The sequence below is a fragment of the Salminus brasiliensis genome, chromosome 17 (genome assembly GCF_030463535.1).
Source record: "Salminus brasiliensis chromosome 17, fSalBra1.hap2, whole genome shotgun sequence".
NCBI lineage: Eukaryota > Metazoa > Chordata > Actinopteri > Characiformes > Bryconidae > Salminus > Salminus brasiliensis.
The window spans coordinates 29920623-29933427 of NC_132894.1; the positions used below are offsets into that span (position 1 = coordinate 29920623).

Sequence of the window (12805 nt, forward strand, 5' to 3'; positions counted from 1 at the left end):
GGGTCTCCGGTTATTCAGACTGAAACCTGAAATATGGGGATGAAATATGCAAATGTGCTCGTTGCTCTTCAGTTAGGTTGTTGAGACGAATGCTTTAACACTGGCTCAAATGCAAATAAGACCCCCTCCTGAAGTGGTTTGAGTGGTCAGATTTGGTGATATCTGGTTAATAACTGTATTGGGTGTATAACTGTGTATAAAAGTGTAATAACTGTATTTACACTTTTACACTTTACACACATCTTTATGTGGCTTGGCCTCCAGATATAATCCTGATACTCAAGACGCATAAAGTGGCCTGGTTGTAAACAGGGTCTTTGTTTACATCTCAACCATTCAAGAAACTATTAAAGAAATGCACCCCTTAAAAGAGACGTCACCAAAGTCCCTGAAGGTGTATCCCATAATCTGTTGAAGAGTTAAAGGGTGGCGTAGCTTAAGAGAAGAACAATCGGCGAAGAAAAAGCGTAAAGAATGCTGTTGTTTATCCATTAAGCTTGCTTGCGTGCAAGAACATGAGGCTGCCGTCTTCGGGACTTGCCATACCGTGCAGAGAGTTTGCTCAAATCCCGCTCAGCTTTGCCCTAAAGTGTGACTGACAGCTCAAGGAGACAGACAAAACGCACCTCTCACTCTCTCGTGCTCTCACCCCACCAATGAAGCACAATGCTGACCCAAAAAAAAAACACACACACACACACACACTCATACAATGTCCATCAATCCCCATCAGTTTAAATTCTGCTCGAAAGGCTTCATTTGCACATTAGGCAATTAGCCAAGAGCCTATTGTACATCTAAATTAATAAAGCACACTGAAGGCTGGATCTCTCAGCTGGGGGTTATTGTGATGTCCGGCCTCCAGAAAGATTCAATTGCTGACAATGCTGAATTTATTACAGTGATATTGATCTTCTTTGTTTCCTGACATTTGAAAACATACAGCTGTAAGAGTCATGATGACTTACGATAATGGGCGTAAAGCGCCGTAATGGATTGATATAGACGCTAATCAACAAACACGCTGAGGCAATATTAACGCCCTGTTGCAAAGGGATTGGGGGGGGGGGGGGATCAGCACTGAAGCTCAGACAAGCTGAACACTCTCTCTCTCTCTCTGCTGATAAATACAAGCTCACAGAGACAACAGGCAACGAACTACAATAACTGCAGGCATCCTACAGTCATTTAATCACAAATACATAATAACCCCTTAAACAGCCTATGGTCTGCCGGCGGTGGGCCGAAAGTGTTATTACAAACCTCTTTTACCGAAGAATAGCCCCACCAGTTTGTACAGAAGTCTTTGTAGTTACTGAGTAATACACCATAGTGTGTAATAAGCCTTGTCTCAATTTAACACACATTTGGGCCAAAACCTTAAAACCATTGTACACCAATATCTCAGACATCCAGCAAAGCAGTCTATCCTTCAGTGATAGACCTTTGATGGGCATTAAACAGTTCAGAGGTCTAATTCCAATCACCACCAATGTGGCTCCTCAACGTTTCACTAGCACATTTCAGAACCTCAAGAAATTGCAGAATTCCTCTTTTAATGATATGATGATAAGCGGTTTATAACCTAAACATTACATTATTATTACCATAGCATAGCATATCTACAGGCTGTAGATGAATATAAGGCAGATCTTTTAGTGCAGCAGTCCAGCATCACCTAAACATCCTGCTCATCCAGAGGTCAATAAATACGCCATCAAATATTGGCTTGAAATATCAGTAAAGTCTAAACATCCGCCCCGACTGTCTGCCGATCCCAAAATCAACGTGCCTCCTCAGTGACACATTTACACAGAAACGATCCAATCATCATATGAAACCGTTGCAGTTGGTCAACTCAGATCCCACATATCCTCGAAGTCCTTACTGCATGCGAGCGACAGGACTGTCCTCTAACGCTGGAGACAACTGTGGAAGAAATCTGCTAAGAATGCTAAACGGTTGCGGACAAGCTCGTGAAAGTGTTTATACAGTGCGGCGCGTTATTTACGCCGTCCGCAGGGAGACCGTCAGCGCACAGTTCATTCGCAGCAGGATTAACAAGATAAGATGGAATGCAAATGGGATTTTCAGTGGCAGAAGAGTTTAAAGGAAACAGGAAGCAAGAGTTTAAAGGATGCAACAAAACCTCGGCAGGACCTCCAGAAACGAGGAGACCCGTCTGTTTTCTTTGCAGATGGCCCGAGCTCGGCCCGCTCATCGGTAGGCGACCTAACCTTTTAACAAAGTCTGCTTATGGTTCACATTTGTATGTTTCAAGGCCTCAAAATGTGTTTCGAGTAAACAGATATTTTCAGACGGGGACCCAACAATTAGTAATTTGAAACTTCTCTCGGTCGCCCTCCACATGTAGGTCCCAGGCCAATTCTCTGGAAACAATCAGAACTCCCGAAGGAGCTCCCCGTTCCCCCTTAATCTCCTGGTTTTATTACTTTCCCGACAGAGTCTGCCCATTCCACCCAGCCCCCCATCCGTCTCTTTTGTACTGATCTCCAGCAAAGCCAGTGATTTTTTTCCTTTTCACCACAGCGCAGCGCGTTTCATGCAGGAGAGCAGCTTTCATCAGCTTCCCCATGCAAGACGGCTCAGCGGCGGCGGCTCTGCACTACATTCCTGGCAGAAAAGCAATATCATCTACATCAGGTTGACCATCAGCCTGGTGGTGCATTACCAAAAAAAATAAATAAATAAAAACTGAATTCGGGTCTGTATCCACAAAGCTTCTGGGAGTATGAGTGCCAATCTCAGACCAGTTTCCTTTCTAAATTGGCCTCACTGACTGGAGCATATCTAAGCTCAGCACAAGCTCCAAGAATATGGGCCCAGAACTGATATCCAAACGTATCGGCTAAGAAACCGAGCTGTACACCCGCCCTCCGCCAAGGTTTTCAGCCAACTAAGCAACAGAAGACAGCCATATTCACGCGCCAGGGCTCTTTTCGAAACATTCATATCAAGAGCAGCGGTTTTCCTCAGGCCAAACATGTGTTTTGTGTTTGTTTTCATATACAGCGCTGACGTTCCCTCACGTTCCTTGGCGTTCCTTCACGTTCCTTCAAGTCGTTTGTCTTTCACCCACAAAAAGTGGTATTGCAGCTTCCTAGTCAAGGGTCAAGGGACTTTAGTTGATATTATGTCACACCAGACCTCAATTCATGCTTTAGACTTACACTACCATGTTCTTCTAAAGAACTACACATCTCACCCTCACGTGTTTGAGATTAGAGCTTTAGATAATATTTACATAAGCATTGCTAACATTTTAAAATCAGTCAAATACAAAATAAATGGTGATTAATAAACTTAAGCTTCATAAACAGTCAATTTCTGAAGTCATTGTCATGTCCCAAAACCCAACACACCAGACTTCATCCAGCCTGCCCATTTAGCCTGAAGTTATAAGGAGTGTTTCACCCTGGACTGATTTAATTTAAATAAACAAGTACATAAATAAAGTAAAACTGGATTAGAGATCTATATCTTTTTTTTTTTTTAGAAATAAAAATGTTTATCTCTCCTAAATAAACAGAGCTTGATAAACAAGCATGTAAACATTACAAACAAATTATTACTATTTAATAACATAAATCCCACACAGAGAAGATAATATAGGTCATTAAGTAATCAAATATGTACAGTTTCATATGAAATAACATGTTAAAAATATTAAAATACTAAAAAAAAACTATTTATGCTCTTAAAATGTATTTGTAGGGTCTGAAACTGAGAAAAACGTTAGCCAGCCAGCCCTGAGACAGAGAGGCACAAAGACAGCATCTCCCAAAAGTGCCTCAAATTACTATTATAATAATCCATAATATGAAGAAGCTAATAACATGTTTATTATTATCAGCAGTTTTAAAAAATGTTTGAATTTCACTAATCTGGAGTACGGTTAAATGCACCCAGGCTCACAGGAGCCGGACGTGTGCACCCTTCAGACGGGCGGTGTAATGGTGTTAGCAGCCGGGGGACAGATGAGCTAGTTACTGAACTACAGCTGTTGCAGAAGGTGTCGAGAGGACGGTGACTTTACATTTAACCCAGAAACCGAGCAACAAATAAATCACTAGTATTACTCAGGGTTAACCCACAAGGCACCAGAGTTAGCCTGACTGTCCGGACCTAACTTAGCTACCTAGAAATCAAACCACAGCACTGTTGCTAACTGCTAGCTCCCCGCCGCTCGGCTCCAGCGGAAAGGTGCGGGGCACGGTGGCGGTGGTGGCGGCGGCGGTGGCGGCGGCGGCGGCGGCGGTGGTGTTGTTGTTGTCGTTGTCGGGGTACAAAGTTTTAGTGGCTTTAGGCTTGTTTGTTTGTTTGTTTGTTTGTTTTTTAAACACATGCATTTCACACTTACCTTTCTGAGCATGTGAACCCGTAAAGGTGAGGCAGAGGAGGGAGAGGAGCAGCCGGGCTCCCCGCTCGGCCATCACTTTCCAAAACACTAAATAGTAAAGCAAATGTTGGCTGGAGACTCGTTCACGCTTAAAACGCCGTGCTTAAATCCCTCTCTCTCTTCCAAAGCTTTCCCCGGTTCCCTCCTTCCCTCCTGATCAGCACTTCACCCGAACAGCTTTCAACAAAACCCTCCGGAACCAGCTCCTCCTTCTCAAAGTTGCCCCACGACACATGAAGCTCTGGCCGGCGCGGAACAGGCAGCCGAGCCGGGGAACCACCGCTCTGCTCTGCTCTCCCAAACTTGGCGAAGGCGGCGGAGCCAAGCAAATCACATCAATCCATATCCGCACTTCACCCAAACACTGACCGACAGCGAACAACCAGCGGCCAGCAGCGCATAACGGCACAAAAGTGGAGAATCCCAAAGTCAGGACGGGTGGAAATGTTTTTTTCAGTACCAACGTGAGCCAGATCTCCAGGCTGAGCACAGCAGAGCAGAGCAGAGCAGAGCAGAGCAGAGCGCAACAGCGGCGGCGGCGGCGGCGTGTGGAGGGGCAGGAATTCAGTGGAGCTCACGGTAAAGCCCGGCCTGGAGCCGGTGGACGAACCGGAGTCCCTTGGCGTGGCTTTCCAGGCTGAATCCAAACTGCGGCCTGGATTTCCACAGAAGTTAGTTATTAAAGGGGAATTAAAAAAAAAAATTAAAACATTAAAAAAAAACTCACTAGATCTAGTTAACTTTGGCCTAACATGCTCAAACTTTGTGTTGTTTTTTTTTTGCAATAATTTATGAAGTATGTATTACTTATGTAATATAATATAATTAATGTTTACTGACCAATTATACTGAGTATATATCACTAGTATCACTACAGTATTATCATACAAAATAATAAGAGTATTGCATTTATATGTGTAACTTTGTTCAAGATTAGTCTTCATTTTTACTTCATTTTATTAGTATTTTTTATTAGTGTTTACTGACCAAGTCTACTGACCAAGCACTAGTATTACTACATTATTACCATACAAAATAATAAGCAGGACCAAATCAAGTATTGCATGTATATGTGTAACTTTAGTCAAGATTATGTTTGTTTTTACAGTAATTTGGTTTATTAGTGTTTACTGACCAAGTAAACTGACCAAGCACTAGTATTACTACATTATTACCATAACATAATAAAATAATATTAAGTATAAAATAATAAGCAGGACCAGTTAAGTATTGCATGTGTATGTGTAACTTTGGTCATGATTAGTCTTGATTTTACTTCATTTTATTAGTTACATTTTTTACTGACCAAGTCTACTGACCAAGCGCTAGTATTACTACAGTATTTAAAAAACAATAAGCAAGACAAACAATATAGTGTTTATATGTGTAACTTTAGTCATTAGTCTTGATTTTACAGTCATTTTATTAATTCGTTTTTTTAGTGTGTGTGTTTACTGACCAAGCACTAGTATTACTACATTATTACCATACCAAATATTAAGCAGGACCAAATCAAGTATTGCATGTATATGTGTCAATATTAGGATTGCTTTTACAGTAATTTGGTTCATTAGTGTTTACTGACCAAGCACTAGTATTACTACATTATTACCATAAAATAAAAAATAAAAAATAAGCAGGACCAGTTAAGTATTGCATGTATATGTATAACTTTAGTCATTAGTCTTGATTCTACAGTCATTTTATTAGTTAGGTTTTTTTGTGTGTTTACTGACCAAGCACTAGTATTATTACAATATTACCATCCAAAATATTAAGCAGGACCAGTTAAATATTGCATGTATATGTATAACTTTAGTGATTAGTCTTGATTTTACAGTAATGTTATTAGTTAGTTGGGGTTTTGTCTTGTTTACTGACCAAGCACTAGTATTACTACAATATAAGCAGGACCAAATCAAGTATTGCATGTATATGTGTAAATTTAGCCAATATTACGATTGCTTTTACAGTCATTTGGTTTATTAGTGTTTACTGACCAATGAACTGGCCAAGCACTAGTATTACTACATTATTACCATAAAATAATACAATAATAATAATCATAAAATAATAAACAGGACCAGTTAAGTATTACATGTATATGTGTAACTTTAGTCATTAGTCTTGATGTTACGCTAATTTTATTAGTTAGTTGGGGTTTTTTTTTGTGTTTACTGACCAAGCACTAATATTACTACAATATTACCATACAAATAATAAGCAGGACCAGTTAAGTATAACATATATATGTGTAACTTTGGTCATGATTAGTCTTAATTTTTACTTCATTTTATTAGTTACATTTTTATTAGTGTTTACTGACCAAGTCTACTGACCAAGCACTAATATTACTACAGCATTACTTTAAAAATAATAAGCAAGACTAGATAAACAGTCTAGTGTTGATATGTAGAACTTTAGTCATGATAAGTCTTGAATTTCAAGTCATTTTGTTAGTTAATGTTTTTATTAGTGTTTACTGACCAAGCACTAGTATTACTACGTTATTACCATACAGATAATAAGCAGGACCAGATAAACAGTCTACTTTTCGACATATAACTTTAGTCATGATAAGTCTTAAATTTCAAGTCATTTTATCAGTGAATGTTTTGATTAGTGTTTACTGACTAAGTCTTGTCATTTCCCTTCTACGATCCCTCAGTTCTTGTCTGGGTGAAGCGAATGTCTTCTTAATTCTTTGACACTCTGCAGACGCAAGTCCTCTGTTCAGTTTGTGGCCAATATGTGAGAGTTGGCAGCTCTGCCCTGTATTTGTGTTGTAGACATGGTGACCCCTGGTTCCCATCATCTCCACTGTAAAGAAATCTGTCAGTAAGTGTATTGAATTATTGAATCATCAGTCTCTGAATGAGTTTGAGGATAATGCGGTACTTACACTGGAACCTCCCTGATTGTGTGAAAGTTTGGACACTGTCAAAATCTTACTCAAGTAAAAGCAAACCTTATGAAGCAAAATATACATTCGAGTGAAAGTCAGTCAACATCTACCAAGACACACGTGTATATAGGTCGAAATGGTTTTTGGATTTTCCACTAATACATTTGTCTGGATGTTGGGCCCTGACTATCTGGTTAGCTGAATTCTTCTTTGAGTATCTTGATGATGAAGCTGCGAAGGATATTGAAATCAAAGTATCCATAAGCTGTTTTCTTTCAGCACTGACTGTTTAGGGTCTTTTGAAGCGCCTCTTTTTTGTCAACATTTTGCCCTTCCTGAGTATTTGTTAGCACACACAGGTTTTCATTATTGGTCCAATTCTCGACTTACTGCTGTGGCCTTACCGTATGCCCACACACTGCACAATTCGGCTGCATTAAGAAGCAATAGCAGACTATTGATCAAAACACAACCCCTTTCATTTCATTGTGCTACTTATTGATGCTGTTTTGTTTGCTCTGTGTTCTTTGGGGTTGATTTAGGCCAGTGTGAGCGTATTCTTAGGTCGTGCATTTAATGACAGGCTACTTAACTGGAAGAGGCAGGAAATCTATTTTTATTTTAAATCCATAACAAAAATGTTCTCTGAATGTGGTGATTCGACGGGCACTGGCAAGACCAGCCCTCAGCCTTTTAAAAGAAGGGATATCATTTAGGAGCCCCATCTACTGGTAGAAGGACACACTGCCACTGTGGCACTGAAGCTCCAAGCTGTTCAGTAGCAGAATCTTGAGTTGGTACTTGATCTGAGTGTAGTCAAACCACTAAAATGCTGTTGGTTAAAGACCCTATCCAAGTCAGTTTGCTTAAGTATTCTCAAAGCTCAAAGTTTACACAAATTGAAAAATGCTACCATAACGAGGACACAACTGGCATCGAAATGTTGTGAATCATCATTCATCTTGAGGTGTTACTAAATGCTGTTGGTTAAAGATTTTATTCAAAGTCATGATTTTTAAAATGTGGTTGAATGTCGCTGTCAGTTTGAGCAATCATTTACATTTATGGTATTTAGCTGGCGCTCTTATCCAGAGCGACTTACAAGGTTACTAGTATTACAGAGGTGGGCCTATGCAGTGTTAAGAGTCTTGCCCAAGGACTCTTATTAGTGTAGCGCAGCATACGGTCACCCAGACTGGGAATCGAACCCTCCATCTCCCACATGGGGTAATAGCTCACTGGCAGATAGTGGTGTTATCTGTTGAGCCACACCAGCCAATCAGATCTGTCAAAGGTCAAATCCTTCTGAATCAGAATCAGAATCAGATTCAAAATCTCTTTATTGTGCCGGGTATGTTACACATACAAGGAATTTTACTTGGTGAGAGCAACACAAGTATGACATGTAACAAACAAACAGACTGTTAACAAGTATTACACTAAGAGAGAAAAATACACAAAACAAAAGAATAATAAGTTTAAAAAGTACTAAAATAAATAAAATAAAATCTAGAAAAATATAGAAATAATCACATCAATCATTTATTATTATTCATTATTACAGTATTTAGCCTCATGGGCTCAGAGTGGCCCAGCAGTCTAATGTGTTACCACTGTGCTACCATTGTGAATCCTTTGCCATCAGTGGCCGGAGTCCCATAGAGCACAACTGGCCATGCTCTCTAGTTGAAGCTCTTTCCCCTCATCACTATTAAGCGATGTTGGCCAGCACAGGTGTTTGTTAGCTGGTGCGATGGAGCTGATGGCTGCCTGGCAATGCTGCATCGGTGGCACCAGGCGGTGGCTGACTTCGCATGTATTGGAGGAGACGTGTTAAGCTGATGCATGGGGGAGTTGACAATTTTAATAACAAAGAAGTACAACGAAGTTCACCAAAAAAAGGAAGCTCAACAATTAATGATGAAGTTAGGTACTCACACAAGATATGCACAAGACAAGGCTATAAAACAATCCCAGTGAGCCCTGTGGGATCAATTTTGAGAAAACAGAAGCTACCACCCAGGCACTGCCTAGACAAGGCCGTCCCTCAGAACTCACCGTATATTGATTAAATGCCACCTAGAACAGTTATTCATCTATAAATTTATCTTCTTATCCGCTTGTCCTGGTCAGCGTTGCTGTGGGGCCGGAGCCTATCCAGAAAAACTGGGTGCAAGGCTGGAATACCCCCTGGACAGGGCAACAGTCCATTGCCAGGTACTATACACACACATTCACTCACACACCCACACTTAGGGGCAGTTTAGCATAGTCAACTCACACATCATGTGTTTTCGGAGTGTTAAGAGATAACCCCAGTGGACAAACTCCTAACAGGCAGAGACTGGAGCATGAATCAGACCCACAACCACAGGCTCCTGGGACATATAAGCCATCAGTTTTTCAAAAGAATAATAATAATAATAATAATAATAATAAGACTTTTATTGTGTAATTAGGTCCAATTTAAAGGAATTCACTCTTACCATATAGCAACACCATTCACCCAAAGGGTGAATCTGCATTTTTAAGAGTACTGGACATCAAAAAAGAGTCTGTCTACATGATGCCTGATGATCTGATGATTGTTTTGCTGTCAGATGGCAAAATTGCTGTAGTTTGAATGGCCACAGCTGCTAAATACCAATTCAAGATTGGCTACAGTCCACGAAATAAGTGTCTAATAAATATTCCTTCAGTATAACAACCCCACCCCACCCCTCCGCTCAGCCCTATTTTGGATTTTTTCATGTTTTTACAGCAGCATCAGCACTTATCCCTCCTCTACTGTTTAACGCATTAATATGGATGAGATTAACCACCCTTAATACATATATCAAAAGTCAGGAACCCGAGTGTTTCTCTAATTTACTGCACAGCTGCTGTACGGTTTCCAGCATGTCTGCAAACTGCTACACCTCTCAGCACCCACAAGTATGTGCTACATTCCTAGACCCAATAAAAAATTGTCCATTCTTCTACATACAATTTGAGACCTATGTTAAAAGTGCCATACAGTATCGTAGCCCTTTTCCACATGTTAACATCGCTCTCTAGGGCTCTTAATGAAATGTCTGAGTCATGCTTTGATCAAAATATCACAAGGATCAAGTGCCACAGCATCAATTCTGACCCTGTCTAAACACTCCTGTTCAGAGCCACTGCTCACCCCCCAACACACTCACACCCCTCAGCCTTTTAATGACTCCTTTTTCGAGCTGCACAAAGACTAAGACTTTATGCTCATTTGTTCCTGTCTGAATTAGGGTTGCAGCAGTATACCGTTGTTTGGTATACCATGGTTTGAAATGTTCGCAATACTGGTACTGAATAAACTGTAACCCAACAGAGAATCCCACCAATTTCTTACTGTTTTCAAATAGAGTTTAAAAACCAAACCATCGGGAGCACCAATATGGCCCAGGGGGTGTGAGTTCAGATGACAAGCCATGCTGCTTTGCCATTAGTAGCCAGAGTCAGAAAGAGCACAATTGGCTGTGCTCTCTCCGGGTGGGTAAATGACACTGTCTCCCCTCATTACTCTTAAAGCGATGTTGGAAGGCACAGGTGTCTGTTATCTGCTGCGGTGGAGCTGGGGACCAGGTGCTTTCCTCCAGCCACGCTGGCTGCCAGGCAATGCCGCATCAGCAGCTGTTCAAAAAGAGGTGATGACTGGCTTTGCATGTATCGGAGAAGACATGTCCCTATCCATTTCAAAGTGCTAGGGGGAGTTACGAATGGGTGGGTTAATTGGCAGTACCAAATTGGGAGGGGAAAAGGGGAAAATTTGACAAATTATATATACCAATTATATAAACCCAAAATCTATTAATTAATGTGGAAAATAATCAGCAGATTAATTCTTTAAAAAAACATTAGCTGGAAAAAGCTTCACCTCAAATACAGCTTTTTTATTATTATTATTATTATTATTATTATTATTATTATTTATTATTATTATTATTATTATTATAATTGTTGTTGTTATTTTAGATATGTTGAGATATTTTACATATACTTCCATTCATAAATTAGTATAATAAATGGGTTCTTAGCTTTTTAATGGTCTTTAAGGTGTATAATAATAATCAGAAGACTAACAAGAATTTAAAAACTTGTGAAATACTGTATACTGTGATTCCATAAGCCATGATATTTACAGAGATGTTATCATATTATCCAAATCTCATACCTTTGCAACTCTAGTTTGAACTACCCAAGTAACGTTTACTTCACCTTGAGTTCACATCTTTCTCTCTCCTAGGTGTAATCTGCACTGTACCTGTACCTTTCTATCCTAAGATTTCCAGCTAAAGTTTGAACTGATGTGAATATTGTTCATTTAGACTAAAGTTTTGTTTTGCTTTCATTCAAGAATCTGCATAAGTTTGTAATATGTAATAGTAATTGTTTATCATATTTCATTTTCTTAAAGACTGAACTGAACAAATATTTTACAGTGTAGATCAGTGTCACTCTGCTAATTGCCACAGAGGAGTATTAAGGTATTAAATCTGAATTTTTAGAAAAAAACAAACAAACAACAAAACAGAAAGCCAACTGAATTGAAATACATGCAGAATTGGACAGGTGCTAACTGGAAATTCAGGCAACTGCATACAAATAAACCTAATTAATAAAATGTGGTGACAAGTAAATTAACTGATTTCATTCATAAATAGAGGTAAAAAAATCCTTAAGTGGAACAAGTGAACATAAGTGAACAAATCCTCTCCTGGAAACAAGCTTGCACCTTACCAGGGGTGCCAAAACTTTTGCATACATAAAGTAAGTCTTAAAAGATTATTGTGAACTATGCTGGTTTTAAAAAGCAGCAGTATTCATTTAATGACTGTAAAAAAACACTGTGGCAAAGGTTCTCCCAATGAAAGGTTGGACTCTCCAAGCAAAGAACTCTTTAGGAACTGGACTTTGGGGCCTATAACAATACAATGACAGATGAAGGACTAGACAAATCATCCTCTACGGAGACAAGGCTGAAGTCAATCAGCTGAAGAAGGAAACAGGTGGCCATGATAGGGCCAGAAGCTCCAGGATCATCTCAGTCTGTTCCTTCTCCACAGAGCAGAGCATGACTTGCATTCTTCATACAAAGGCTCTTTCATGGATGCACGGGAAGGGGCCTCTAATAACCTCAAGCTGCTGCAAGGTGAGACGCTGACCGAGCCCACCGTCCTCCGGCACACCCGCAAGGAACTGAGGAACTGCAGAATAGTGCAGCGTTCTGGCTACGTTGCTTATTTCCTCAGTAGTGGCTGAAGGATTAAAGTACTTGGCTGCCAAACCATCGAGGATTAGGGAGATCATTACTGCTTTAGAAAACACAGGCGGAATTAATCTGATCATGGTAAGCAGCAAAAACCCTATTAATTTAAGCAAGATTATCTGGTCATGGATGAGGACATCATATGTCAGACGGACAACGATGTTTGTTCAATGCCCAATATCCTGGCTCTCCC

At 40.0% G+C, this 12805-nt stretch overlaps 1 protein-coding gene across 8 annotated transcripts in view; it reads right to left on the reverse strand.

Annotated features, from left to right (window-relative positions):
• Positions 1–4937, reverse strand: part of neo1a (neogenin 1a) — a 174906-nt gene extending 169969 nt beyond the window's left edge. For all 8 annotated transcript variants that reach the window (XM_072660320.1, XM_072660317.1, XM_072660319.1 and 5 more), the window contains exon 1: positions 4382–4937. In XM_072660320.1, coding sequence (XP_072516421.1) covers positions 4382–4454 — 73 coding nt within the window. In that variant the 5' untranslated portion in view covers positions 4455–4937. The remainder of the gene's footprint in view (positions 1–4381) is intronic.
• Between the last annotated feature and the right edge of the window lie 7868 nt (positions 4938–12805).